Source organism: Cucurbita pepo, chromosome 3, assembly GCF_057944985.1.
Source record: "Cucurbita pepo subsp. pepo isolate OVF chromosome 3, ASM5794498v1, whole genome shotgun sequence".
Lineage (NCBI taxonomy): Eukaryota > Viridiplantae > Streptophyta > Magnoliopsida > Cucurbitales > Cucurbitaceae > Cucurbita > Cucurbita pepo.
The window spans coordinates 16,138,604-16,153,163 of record NC_141800.1 but is presented as its reverse complement, the minus strand read 5'-3'; the positions used below and the strand labels follow the sequence as shown (position 1 = coordinate 16,153,163).

General features: G+C 32.8%; 4 protein-coding genes across 4 annotated transcripts; 1 reads left to right on the top strand and 3 right to left on the bottom strand.

The window, feature by feature from the left end:
- Positions 1–2,678: 2,678 nt before the first annotated feature.
- Positions 2,679–4,387, bottom strand: PCB2 (NAD(P)-binding Rossmann-fold superfamily protein). The gene has a single exon (XM_023673101.2). It carries the CDS (start codon positions 4,166–4,168, stop codon positions 2,903–2,905), a length of 1,266 nt encoding a protein of 421 aa, XP_023528869.2. The 5' UTR covers positions 4,169–4,387; the 3' UTR covers positions 2,679–2,902.
- Positions 4,388–5,138: 751 nt separating this feature from the next.
- On the bottom strand, positions 5,139–7,657 carry LOC111789966 (uncharacterized). Its single transcript, XM_023670708.2, has 4 exons — positions 7,503–7,657; positions 7,221–7,385; positions 6,150–6,398; positions 5,139–5,680 (listed from the first exon to the last, which is right to left on the bottom strand). Exons 1-4 carry the CDS (start codon positions 7,557–7,559, stop codon positions 5,432–5,434), a joined length of 720 nt encoding a protein of 239 aa, XP_023526476.1. The 5' UTR covers positions 7,560–7,657; the 3' UTR covers positions 5,139–5,431.
- Positions 7,658–8,241: 584 nt separating this feature from the next.
- On the bottom strand, positions 8,242–10,003 carry LOC111791439 (CASP-like protein 1D1). Its single transcript, XM_023672785.2, has 3 exons — positions 9,699–10,003; positions 8,790–8,916; positions 8,242–8,665 (listed from the first exon to the last, which is right to left on the bottom strand). The coding sequence occupies exons 1-3, from the start codon at positions 9,935–9,937 to the stop codon at positions 8,441–8,443; spliced, it is 591 nt and encodes a 196-aa protein (XP_023528553.2). The 5' UTR covers positions 9,938–10,003; the 3' UTR covers positions 8,242–8,440.
- A 2,989-nt stretch (positions 10,004–12,992) lies between these two features.
- LOC111791313 (CASP-like protein 1E2) lies at positions 12,993–14,025 on the top strand. Its single transcript, XM_023672603.2, has 2 exons — positions 12,993–13,237; positions 13,523–14,025. The coding sequence occupies exons 1-2, from the start codon at positions 13,032–13,034 to the stop codon at positions 13,860–13,862; spliced, it is 546 nt and encodes a 181-aa protein (XP_023528371.2). The 5' UTR covers positions 12,993–13,031; the 3' UTR covers positions 13,863–14,025.
- Positions 14,026–14,560: the final 535 nt, after the last annotated feature.

Sequence of the window (14,560 nt, the reverse complement as noted above, 5' to 3'; positions counted from 1 at the left end):
GAGAGGAGAGAGAGATTTTTTTTTTTTTTTTTTTTAAATTTTTAAATTTCTCTTTCCTTTTCAGTTTTGAACTCTTTTTTATACCAAAGACCAAAAGGTCACAGCCCCACACCAGCTTTAGTGCCACTCCTCTCAGTAAATTATTTATTTATTTATTATTTTTCCAGTTTAGCCTATTAGGGATACGTGGCGAGATATGATTGGATGAGTGCATGGGGATTTGGTGGAGTGGTTGTAGGAGAGCTTAGGAGTGAGAAAACATACTGATTTGACTCAAGGGGATCTATCCTCATGGATGTGCTGACCTGGCAAATTACTGTTCACTTTTGCCACGCAGCTCTGACTTTGACCTACCGACGTGGACTTAGGTGGTGGTCTATACTAAAATTTAATATATAATTTAATTACATAGGTCGCACTTATTTTAACGTATTTAAAAAATGTGAGATGTTTATTTATTTTAATTAATTTTTTTTAATTTTTTTTTAATTTTTTTTGTCTTATAGTTTTTATATATTATTCATCGTTATGAATATTTTTATAAATTTAAAATCTCGTTATTTTTATAAATTTAAAAACTTGCCAAATTTGTTATTTTTGGCAAAAATATTTTTTAATAGAAAAATATCATTAACAACTAAAAGTAAAAAAATACAAAAAAACTAAAATAATCATTAAATAAAATATAATATAAGTCTATCGTAATTGTTTTTGTGTGCTTGTTGTTGGTTTAAATAAAATTTAGTTCTCGAACTTTCCGTTCATTTCAGCCCCAAAAAGTGAACGTTTTAATCCCTACGTTGTCAATAAGTGAAGTGTAGAGAGATTCAAACATTTGACCTATTTGCTCGATAGTGTATGTCATACCTAATTGAATTATGGTCTGAATAGAAATTTAAATATAAGAACAGACGACCCGACCACAAAAGAAAAGAATAAAGTAACCTAAAAATGCCCTAAAGAGGGAATAATTAGAACAACATTCCATATACTCCTAGGTAAGAATCATCAAAGCGAATGAATTCCCAATTTTTATGGGACTAAAACAAAGAACCATTCTTTATTTCTCAATCATTGTGTCTATTCACTGTAGTTCATCCGACACAAATAAGAATGGCACTAGACCCTAACAGACTATAAACATCAGGGAGAAGAACACGGTTAAAGGTCGATGAGCCTACATAGACGTTCATCCGAGCATCCTGAAAAAGAAGTTGTTTGAGAACGAACCACGGTTACAACGTTATTAGCTTTCAACTCCAATGATTAGCTAATACTTGAACAAAAATGAAGTAAAAGGTAGTTGTTTTTCCAAGGGACAGGTTTGAGTAAGGTTTAATTTAACCGAATCTTGTGTCGGAAAATCAGGACCTCCGTCGTCGTTTTCAACCGTGGAAGATAGGAAAAACTTGAAGGCAAGAGAAGTAGAGGGTGGGGGTTAGGTACAATGTCAACCCCTTCTGGTTTTTTGATTGTTCCATGTGAGGCTATGCTATGCCAATGGCCAAACAGAGCATCTGATATAGATTTAGACAAGCTTTGATTCCAAGATGCTCTGATTTCCACCATTGGAGGGTATTTTCTCCTAGAAAGATCAACAGTACAGCTGTAAGATCCCACACCAGGTTGGAGAGGCGAATGAAACATTCCTTATAATGGTATAGAAGCCTCTCCCTAGTAGGCGCGTTTTAAAATCGGGAGACTAATGGCAGTACGTAACGAGCTAAAGCAATATCTACTAGTGGTAAGCTATAAGTTGTTACAAATGGTATCAGAGCCAGACACCGGGCGGTGTGCTAGTGAGGATGTTGGCCCCTAAGAGAGTGGATTGTGAGATCCCACATCAGTTGGAGAGGGGAACGAAACATACCTTATAAGAGTGTGGAAACCTCTCCCTAGTACACGCGTTTAAAAACCATGAGGCTGACAGCGATACGTAACAAGCTAAAACAGACAATATCTACTAGCGGTGAGCTTAGGCTATTACAAATGGTATGATAGACCAGGCGGTGTGCCAGTAAGAACGCTGGGTCCCCAAGGGGGGTGGATTGTGAGATCCCACATCGATTAGAGAGGGGAACAAAACATTTCTTATAAGGGTGTAGAAACTTCTCTCTAGTAGACGGCATTTTAAAACCGCGAGGCTGACGACAATACACAAAGGGCTAAAGCAGACAATATCTACTAGTAGTGAGCTTGGGCTATTACAATAGCACAACTATGATTTATCAATAGGCAAAGAGAGAATTTCAGGAGGTCTAAATGTAAGAAACTCGAGAGATAATGTACTAAAAGCTTTGGTTCGAGTCGTTCGACTGTAGTTTTAGACCTTTAATCGTCGTTACTTAGCATGCCTGCCTCTCACATCAAAGGCCAACAACAGTTTCAAGGGCATCTTGTATCTGAAAAACATACGAAGATTGTGTTCGGTTTACACTTTCCATCACCGTGTCGATACTTATGGCTACGGTTAAGACAACAATGATGGAAGCTACTAAGCAACTGCAAAATGTTTCATAATTTTCTCCCCACACTAGCTTTCATTCAGAAAAACGAAGGATTGAAGAATAATCAACTATGAAATGAAAACATAATCAAACACTTGAAGCAACAATCAATTAGGAAGATACCAAAAAAATGACTACCTATCATGACAGAGCATGCTCAGCAGAAGATCATTATGGAGCAAAAAAATATGGCACAATTCATTGCATAATGATATTGTTTTGAAGAGTAATGGTGACAATTTACAGCCCTTCACATATGCATATTAGGTGGAAAAAAAACATGATAAGAACTCAAGAAACAGTGTAGATTCGGATAAAGAAACGACGCACCTTCATCACGTGCACCGTCCATCTCAAACTTGCAAGTCCAACGAGCTGTTACTTTGCAGAACATATCAAAAAATTGTCTGTTCACCTAATTCTTGACCAGCCATCCCTTCCCTAAGGACCCTTTCAAAGAAATCTTCCAATGTGTCATTCCCATAACTTGGTGTTTTTTCGGCACTATACTCTCCGGTTTCGGGATCTAAGATCAACATACTCTCAGCTGCATAATATCTCCCAATTTTCCCGTACTCCGCTGCATCTTCCATGGCGGGAAACAATTTAGCAAGGAAATCAAGAATTCCAATGGCAAAATCCATAATCCCAATTGGTACTTTCAAGAAATTTGGTTCTTTCCCCAACAGCCTAAACAAGATCTCGCCCTGTTCTAACGGAGTCAACGCGTTCCCCGGGCCACCAATCGGCAAAACCTGATTGATTTTATCTTCACTCAACACACAATCAGCAATAAAAGAAGCCAAATCCTGTTCACTGATTGGCTTACAGGCACACAACTTCCCATCCCCAAACATCACATATGGCTTACCATCTTTCACCAACTCAACTTGACCTCCTAAGCTCTTAAAGAAAGCAGTTGGCCTCACAATGCTATAACTAAATCCACTATCTTCTTTACCTGCTTCTTCCATAAGCTCAGCTTCAAATTTGAGCTTAGCACGTTGGAATTCAAGAAGGGGTTTCTGCACACAAATTGCAGAAAGCAACACAAAATGAGAAGCCCCACGGTTTCTTCCAGCCACTAAACTGTTCTTTGTGGCCTCATAATCGATCTTCCAAGAGTCCTTGATGCCGCCAGTTCGGCTAGCAAGGCAAGAAACCACAACATCAATAGGGATATCCAAATCCCTTAAAGATTTCTCCAAAGCATCCAAATGGGTTACATCTGAAAAGCAAATATTAGCTCCTTTCAACTCATTAGAAGTTTGTTCCTTACTGTTTCTACCTCTAATTCCACTCTTCTCCCTAGCAATAGCAATGACATTGAACCCTCTATTAACCAGCTCCTTAACCACAAAATTCCCAATATACCCTGTAGAACCCACCACCAAAACGTTAATATCTTTAGGGTTTTTGGTCCTAAACGAAGATTGGGTGGATTCAATGACTGGGGTCGAAGAAGCTACAATGGGGTACCACCGTCCATCCCTATTGGATTTGAAGTTCTCTGATAAATGTAAAGAAGAAGATCGAAAAGAGAAAGAGAATGAACTCACCGGATTCCGATGGACAAAATGAGAAGAAAGACGGGTTGAGTTGGCTGTATTCGCCGGCGAAAGAAGGTTGATTCCGCCGCCGGCGGAGGAGCAAAGGAGCATAGTTTTTGAAGGTAGAACCGGCGGTGGAAATGGCTGAGTGGGCTGAAGCTTAGGATCAAGTCGGCGAAATTGGGGAGCAGTGAAAGAGAGAAGAAAGTATGATGAAAATGTGAGGCTGGAATTTTTGTGAGTCCCATTTCGTTGATGTGTTTGTGAATTGTTTCGTTGTGTAAGATCTTGACGATAAGGGATAATGGGATAATTCTCTATTTCTCTTTATCTTTTCTTCGTGCCTCTGTTTTAAAAAGTAAAAAAATTTGTTCCTTCTTGACTTATTAGTAATTATAGATATTTAAATTTTAAAATACAATTATACTAAATCAAGGAAAAACTATAGAAACTATGACATCACTCGCTTTTGGTCTCCTAAACTACAAGTTAACATACAACAGGTTTTTCTGTTATTGCTCAAGTCTCCCAAAGTGAAGTACATATGACGACGGGTTCTTGATGATCTAAATAAAGAAAAAGATAAAATAAATTTCAATCATATCTGCTATCATAACAAGCTAATTCGATTATTAGCTTAGACACGAAAAAAATGGAAGGAGACAGATAGAGTTTTGATAATTAGATTTAAATTTTAAACAATTATTCAAAATGTGTAATAATATATTTATAGTTTAAAATATTAGTGGGAGTTACCCCACTAACTTTATGTTAAAAAACTGTAAAATTATATATTTCGTAATATCATATAGTTTATAAAATATTACATATTACATAATACATATTTTAGTTTAACAAAAAGAAATAAGTTTATAACATTTATAACATCAAATACTATATTAATGTTATAATCTTTTTAAATATAATTCTACATTCTAAAACTTGTATTATTTAGTTCATAAAATTTTGAAAAAAAAAAAGTTTTCAAGATTGCCTAACAAATTCATATACAGATCAATCTAAAAACATAAAACATAAAATAGCACAAACTTAAACGTTAAAGATTTAAACAAACAAGATAGAAAAGTAACGTTGTAGCTATGGACTATACTATTAGTATTGTGTGACCTAAGATATTAAAATTGTCCGAAACCAATACTTTGGGAGCCAAAAGCTCCTAATAATTTACAAAATATACCAATTATAAATCAAACCTGAATGGGCAACAAGTATTTAGCATTTGGGTATCTGCAGGCATAAATCTATAAGCAATTATTTGAAATATATGAAGCAACTATTAATTAGCACATAGATCATTGCTGCAGAATGCTTACTTAGGAGATGCAAAGGGTGTTTTTATGTGCTTTCCTGAGATCAGTTACTGGCAAAAGGCTCACCTACAGATACCTGAACTCGAAGCACCTCGTTAACAGCGCCTCGGCTAAGCACCTCGAGAACGTCTTCCCCTTCTTCTGCTACGAGTGCTGCTAGAGAGACTCGACGAGTTTGTTGCTCGTCTCTCATACGGAAGCCATAAAACCATCTTCCCAGCTTCCACCATTTCACACTTACTTGCCTCTCTGAGATCTTGCATCTTTCAAGTGCTTCTATGATTTCATTCCCCTGCCACAAGTTGAATATCAACTCAACAATTTCAGACGCATCATATACAGAAGAAGCAGGAATCCTAATTCTCCTATAATACAGTCTTTCATTTGTACCTCTTTTTAGTTTTATCCCTCAAAAACTTTCTAACCGCTAATCTCTTCAGTTTAAATCCCAAAAACTGTAACAGCCCACGCCCACTCCGGGCAGATATTCTCCTTTTTTTAGAATTCTCTTTCGAGATTCCCCTTATAAATAATGTTTCGTTTCCCTCTCCAACCGATGTGGGATCTCACTTTAAAAACCTTGAGGAGAAGCTCGAAGGGGAAAATTCAAAAAGGATAATATCAGCTAGCGGTGGGTTGTTACAAAAATAGAACATTTGAAGATTTAAGGGATCAAAATGGAATGTATAAAACTTCACGACCAAAATGTGATTTAAACCTACAAATGATTGAACTAAAATGGCAAAAGCAGCAGGACATACAGGAACTTGAAGCCAACTTTGACAGTAGTGTAAGCCAACCAAGTTCAGCAGCTCATTCAGGTGAGGTTTGAAGAGCACCATTTGAGCATCTATAAAACTAAGCTTCAAATCCCACAAGCCTACAATTGTCCTGAGATAGTCTCCACCCTCAATTGGGGAAGAAGGAGAGTATTGTTCTATAAACTTTACTGCTGCTTGGGCTCGTCTCGATATCTCAATATGTCTCTGGATGTAAAAGCTTTTCCATCCCTGGAAGATGTTTCATTTGTTTGTTAATGAACAGAAATATCATAACGAATATAAGAACAAAGACTCGGATAAATATCGAACGTAAGTTCAACTCAAGATAAACATCCAATATTTGTTTCACTAAGAAAACCAACCATTTCAGAAGGGATGGAGAAAATTGGAAAGCACTCATTCAACTACAGAACAAAATAAGGTATCAAAAGAACACAAAGAACAACTAAATTCACGGATGAGAATAACAGAACTTAAGTTCTAAATCAACCTGAAATCCTTAACACGTTTCCCTAAGCTGTTCAATCATTTCAGATAGCAGATAGGGAAGGAGAAACATCAAAGGAGCTAATTCAACAACATTTGTAATGCGACAAAGAAAGAACAAAACAAGCTTTCAAATCTCTGGATTGATTTCAAAAACAAAGATCCTTAACGCCATTATGGAAATGATCATCAAAGGATCAACATAAACAATAATAGGCTAAGATTTAATATCCTACGAGTTTTCATTGGAAATACATTACAATCGAACAGTGTCTGTATATGGCCTAAACATTCATGAATTAGAAGAACAGATACTTACGTTCAACTCTAGATAAATATCCAATGTACGTTTCACAAAATAATCAAATCATTTCAGATAGGGGCAGGGGAAATTCCAAAGGCGCATTAGCTACACTTGAATTAAGAGACAGAAATAACAAAAGAACCTTCCAAATCTCTCAATCGATTCCAAGAAACCTAAATATACTAAACAAGTCAAATTTCCATCCAATATGAGGAACAATTTACTAAATTAAGAAGAGATAAAGATAATGGAAATAGCACCATGGAGATAGGCGATTGTGCGAGAGTTGATGAAGAAGAACCAGTAGACGAAGCAACATTGATATAAGGCCATCTTTCTCGAGTGAGAGATTCCCACAGGTAATCGGAATCGCAGAGTTGCTTACAAAATCGCGAGCAACAGCCCAAAGAACAAATGTCCGATGCCTTCGTACCGATTCGCATCACATCCCCAAATTCCAGAGAGATAGATAAATTAATCCACAGACATTATTACAGTAAGAAAAAAAAAGGAAACAGAATCACACAAAACTCCATTGGAACCTGAAGCGAAGAAGCAATCTTCAAGGCAGCATCAATGGGAAGAAGGTGCAAACCCATGGATTCAATCCCTAACCGAGCTTGCTTCCGAACGGAGTATGCTGGAGTCGAGAACTGGGGACGGAGAATTTGACAATGGCGAAAATATTTATAGTGGTACGTAGTAGATATTTAATTGACACGTCATTTACATATTATATTATTTTATTTCAATACTCTTGTCATTATAAATTAAATATTTATATTATAATATTTTGTCTTTTTTCTCTTTTATAATAAAGGTTAAATAGAGATGATAAGAAAAAAATTCTACAATTGGTAGTAGAAAATTTACCCACCGTAGAAATGCACGTGGTGGGTCATGCATTAAATTTTCACGCGTAATTTATTTTTTAAAAAGTATTATTTTTATTTTATATAAATTTTTACAAGACAGCTTCCTATTTTAATTTTAATTTTTTTAAATTTTTTTTATTTATTTTTGTAAGATGAAGATAATATTTTTTCTCTTTTTATATATATTTTCTAAATATTAATTTAAACAATTTTTTAATGAATAATTTTCGCTTATTAATAATATTTTATAAGCGTGGTGTACATAATTTATTATATTAAAAAAATATTTTTATATATAATAAATTTGTTTTAAACCTTAATTTTGATATATATAAAATTTATTATTATTATTATTATTATTATTATTATTATTATTATTATTATTTGTGAGAAATATGAGCATAAATGAACTATAATTAACACATATTTTATAAAAAATAAAAATAACAACCAAATTCGAATCCACAACAATCTAATATACAACACAATAATATAAAAATCCTACTTCAAATTCAACGCCACAAAGCAAACACATTTACGAGTAAAATCCTGAAGCAGTAACAAACACGCGCGGTAACAAAGGCCTGAGAAGAGGTGGGTGAATTCTACTTTCGAATTCGCGCGTGGAGAGATATAATGGAGATCCAAATTAGCAACACCAGCACGACGGAGGCGACAAGTGACGCCGCCAAAGCGCCGCCGATGTGGCGGCAGAATTTGTCGAATGCGTAGCACACTTTGTCCCATCGTACGTGCGAGTTTCCTTTTAATCCTATGTATGCGACTCCACCTGCAGCCCCTGTGGCCGAGGCTACCACCCCCAATATCAACTGCACACAGTTTCCAAATAAATTTATACATTAAAGTGATAATATATTAGTTTTAAAATTAAAATTACATCTATATTTAAATTACCACCGTTAGTTAACGGTGAGTAGTGGAGAGAGAAATTACCGTATCCCAGACGGCAAAATGAAGCAAGAACTTGGTAGAGAGATTGGGTTTAGCGATCACGGAAACGGAGGCGAGGGCCGTAACGAGACCGTAAAGTGCCGCCACCGATAATGCTGCCACGAAATATCTGTATATTTTATTTCCGTACCATTAATTTCAGTTTTTAAATGCATTTAAAACAATTTAATTAAATAAATTAACTAAAAATGACAAAAATAAATAAATAAATGAATATCAACCTGAATAATTATAAATAATATTGGTTGAACATTAAAAAAAAACCTTATATTTAGTTATTTAAGTTAATTTTTTAACAAAATGAAATAAATAATAATAAAAATAATATTTTTAATGAATCATAAATTAATTTTAAAGTTTATTTGAAAGTACATAAATTAAAATACAACAAAATTCAACTTAAATTGATTAAATAATATTTTGTTCTCAAGTTTGTTATTAATATATTTTTTTTAATTTTGTGATTATAATATGTGGTTCATCGAGTTGGATTACAAATAGGTCTAATTATTTTCGTTACCATACAACTTCTCGAGGGTCTTTATTTATGTTATTAGACGTCCAAATGACATATAATATTATAATATTTAACTTTCATACAAACAATCAATTATCCCGATATTATTCTAAGTGATTATATGGTCGTTTTTTTATTTTAAAATTATTTTTCTCAATATATATATATATTTATTTTCTAATTTATTTGGAGTTTTTATTTTCGAGTTCAAAATTAATAGGTTGAAATAAATTACTTTAAATATTATATATATATATATATATATATATTTATATTTATTTATTTTAGTCGTTGATAAATATCATATTAGGTTTATATAATTTCAAATATTTAAATTTCTATTTAAATAGGAAAAAAAAAAAAAAAAAACTCACATGAAGGCAGGGGAGTGGTCAAACTTGGCCTGGACAGGGAAGCCCGGAGGGACTCCCCGGAGCTTACCGACGACGGTCTGCTTACTGGTGACGATGACCACCACACTGGACACCGCCGCCGCAAAAAGCACAAATCTCAGCCCGAAGTCGACCAGGGACAAATTCACTCCCCCACGGGGAGCGGTAGAGGGCGGAGGCAGCGGTGCCTCCTTGGCAGATTCCGGCACGGCTGAGGCCATTATGGGAAAAAGGAATGGAATTAGTTTGAAAAAAGTAAAATTAATGTAATTAAGAACGACAGGAAACTTGGGTGTATTGTGTATATATAGTCATTAGGATTTGAGAAATGGATTAATTTGGTTGGAGTTTCCTGCACGCCAACTGAAATGTGGACGCCCATTATTTTATTATATCATTCTTTAATTTATAAAAAAATAAAATTATATCCAAAAATATACTAAAACTACCATTAAATTAATAATTTTATTATACTAAAACTACCTTTTTTTTCTATTCTTAATTATCATAATTTTTAAGAAAATAAAAGTTATTTTAATATTAATACAACTTTTTGAAAGTTCAGAAATAACTTTAAAAAATTGTTAGAAATTTTAAAAGTTTATGAGAATTTTTAAAAGCTTAAAATACAAATTTAGGAACATTTTAGATAATTTAGACAATATTTTAAGGTTCAAAATTGTCAAATTTTGTGTATGAAACTAGGAAATTTCTGACATCCATTTTGTGATTAAATATATAATATAGTCAGATTTTATTTATTTATTATATATATATATATATATATATATATATATATATATATATATATATATATATATATATATATATTTTAAAGAAAGTCCAATGAGAGAGAAATAAAGATTTTGAGCCTCGTTGTATGGATATTCTTGCATTAAAAAGTTAGTTGGTATCCAAGAAAGCTATAAAATTAAGATGGGATCACCTCGTTTTTCATATATATATATATAGATATAGATATATGTATGTATATATAGATATATAGATAGATATATAGATATATGTATGTATATATATGTATGTATATATAGATATATAGATAGATATATAGATATATGTATGTATATATATGTATGTATAGATAGATATATAGATAGATATATAGATATATGTATGTATATATATGTATGTATAGATAGATATATAGATATATGTATGCATATATATGTATGTATAGATAGATATATAGATATATGTATGTATATATATGTATGTATAGATAATGTATGTATATATAGATGTTGGATGATGGAAGTCCCACATCAGCTAACGATGGAAGTCCCACATCAACTAATTTAGGAAATGATCATAGGTTTATAAACAAAAAATACTCTTCCATTGATATAAGGCGTTTGGGGAAGCCCAAAGCAAAGTCATGAGAGCTTATGCTCAAAATGGACAATATCATACCATTGTGAAGAGTCGTGATTCATAACATGGTATCAAGGCACCAGAGCCATGCCCTAAACTTAGTGAGGCGTACATTGTTCGAGGGGAGATGTTGTAAGGCACCAGAGCCATGCCCTAAACTTAGTGAGACGTACTTTGTTCGAGGGGAGGTGTTGTGTTGGATGATGAAAGTCCCACATCGAATAGTTTATAAACAAGAACTTATTAAAATTTTGGATTTTTTTTTTTTAAATTCTTACCTAAGCAAATAAATAATTAAAGCAAGTTTTATTGACCAAATTTCCCCAACTTGAATTAAAAAATATAAAATTAATTAAAATTATATTCATATTATTAAAGAATGACAGTGAGATAATCATAAAATGATTGACAATATCTTCACAACCAAGCACCTCTTTGACGGTTGGTGGTTGGTTTTTCTCTTCGTTGAATAAACTGAATAAAATAATAATAATAATAAGTGGGAAAGGAAAAGGAAAATTATATTAAAATCAAAGGATTGTTTTGCAAGTAATTATAATTTGAAAATGATATTTGATTTATCCTCTAAATAAAATTATTTAAATTATCTATAATTATTATTATTATTTTTTTTTTATCTTTATTTTTCATTACCTTCAAGTCAAAACCTGATCACCTACGGCAACTACCATTGAAATTACGTGTTTTTTTTTTTTTAATTTATTTCCATTGTAAATTTTAAAATAAAAAATTAAGATTTTTTAAAGGATTTTTTTTTTTTTGGAATATATTGTATTTAAATTCTTAATATCTATTAAGTTTATTTCTCAATCTATATCTTTTATAATCATTGCCACTAACTTACATGTTCTTTCAAAACAACATTAAATATATAATTAATTTAATTTAAAATATTTGATCATATTTTGATTTAATAATTTCGTCACGTTCTTTACCCGACTTCGTTTTTTTTTTTTTAATTTATAGAAACTTTAATAATTTATATCGGATATAATTTGATAAAATAAGAGAGAATTAATGTCTGTAGAAACGATCATCTGTAGAGGAGGAATGTGCGTCCACAATGGTAGCTCTTCCGTTCACTCAACGTAGCTATGGTAAATGCATGCATGCACTGGTAGAAGTTCAATGTCAAATCTTCCTATCACTGGTAGAAGTTCTAGAAATGGCATTAGTTTTCGGCTCACCAAATCGATGAATTAAAAGGGGTTGGTTCCATTCATCCTAGTCTAACAGTAGTCGAGAAACCCATTGAGTATATGTAATCGAGGTTATATGTTTGACCGGTATCGTTAAAAAATAATATATTTTATTATTTGTATATGACACGTAAGCATTTGTGAAATACTTCTCTCTCTGTCTCCAATTCAATTATTGGGTGCCTGCCATTCCTCTCAATTTAATGCAACCAAAGTGAAATTCAAGTGGAGCTCTTCAACCCTATCATAAACGACAAGGGACTGTCTGACAAGCTATTTGACAGTCCTCTGACATGTTTTTTTTTCTTCCCTTTTTTTTCTTTTCTTAAAAATTTAATATATTAATTAAATTATCCACTTTTAAAATAGTAATCCGTAACTTATCTATTAAATAATATTCAAATTGTCAATCATTTTACATCAATAAATCTTATTGGTTGAATCAATTAATAATTTTATTTAATAATTTTCAAACATATATATAATTACCAAACTACCCCTATTGAGGAAGTGGGGCCCAATGCGAGGGCTTCCATTAGTTTGGGAGGGATTTTTTGTTTCCACAAATACCCCCATTATTAAGAATTGAACTACCTCTCTGTTAATTCATTAATTCATTAATTCATTATATATATATATATATATATACATATACATATATATAGAGAGAGAGAATGGAGGTGGGGGGAGATCAAGAGTGAGAATGGAAGATGAGAGGAAAGAGGAGAAGAAAATGGGCAGTAAAATTGAAATGGTTTTTAGGGTTTCGGGATTTGTGTTGTGTTTTGTGGCAGCCATTGTTGTGGGACTCAACGAACAAACCACGGTTCTTCCTCTTACGCTCTCCCTCGACCTCCCTCCTCTCGATTTTACTCTCACCGCTAAATGGTATTACTTATCTGCTCTCGGGTAAGCTTCTCTCTGTCTCGAGAATTCGAACATCTACCTGTTTTTTCCCTTTTGAGTTTAATTTCACGTAGGTAGAGATTTAAATGGTTAGCCTGTCGGTCAAGCTGTAACTAGTTCAAATATGCCTGTAGAAGTAATTTTTCGTCAATTATTTTTTAAATTTGATTGTTTATCAACGTTATAGACACTGAGAAATGTGGTTTTTCTGACCCAAAATCACGTAGAAGAAAATTAAGCAGTATTTTTTAATAATTTCATGATTTTAAGTATATTATATTTTTTTAGGTATCTTTTGGCGACAAATGTAATAGCATGTTCGTATAGCTTCATATCGTTGTTCTTTTTGTTAAAAGACACGGGTAACGACAACATTTTAGTCTTATTGGTCATCATTCTCGACACGGTCATGGTGGCACTGCTCTTCTCCAGTAGCGGAGCTGCGGCGGCAGTCGGAGTCATCGCTTACCACGGAAACTCACACGTGCAATGGAATAAAGTGTGTGACATATATGGTAGATTTTGCATACAAGTGGCAGCCTCTACTGTGCTCTCTCTTGCTGGAGCTGTAGTATTTATGTTGCTAGTTGTATTGGCTACTGTGGGCCTCCAGAAAAGGCCCAGTTAAATGGGCCGTAATTTGGGCCTGTTTTTAAGCTTCTTCACAGTACATCTAAATGGGCTTTGGCTTTGTTTCTAAATTTCCCCACGGCCCATTTTAAAGCTAATTGGGCTTATTTATAACGCTTGTAGCATCCGAAGGAGACTATTTATGTGAAATATTTTATTTACCCCTCCCTCTCAAACGGAAGTAAATGATAATTTTAAAAGCTGATGTCTAAATTTGTAATTTAACATTTACCCATATGATTTGTATTAAATGATAATATGTTTATAAATTTAATTTTATGTTTAATAAAATTTTTTATTTTAAAACTATAATCAATAAATTTATACACATTCAATTATATGTCATTAATTATTTTTTTTAAAAATGTTAATATATTATAAATTTATAATTTTTATTGGTAAAATTTTATAAATAGTTCATATAATTTGATAATATTTAGGGTGTTGAACCGACCAATTTGAACGGATTTGGGTTGGATTTTTTGTCGGGTCGACCTGATCAACTAAAAAGTAGGGCTACATTCCAATCTAACCTCATTTCTAAGATTATTATGAAAATTAAAAATATTTGACGTTTATAATCTATATTAGTGATGCGTTGTGACTGATGAATATTTTATATTAAAGTTTTATGAGATTTGGGTTATTAATATTACGTGCATTATGGATAAATATGCTTTTTAAAAATTATTAAAA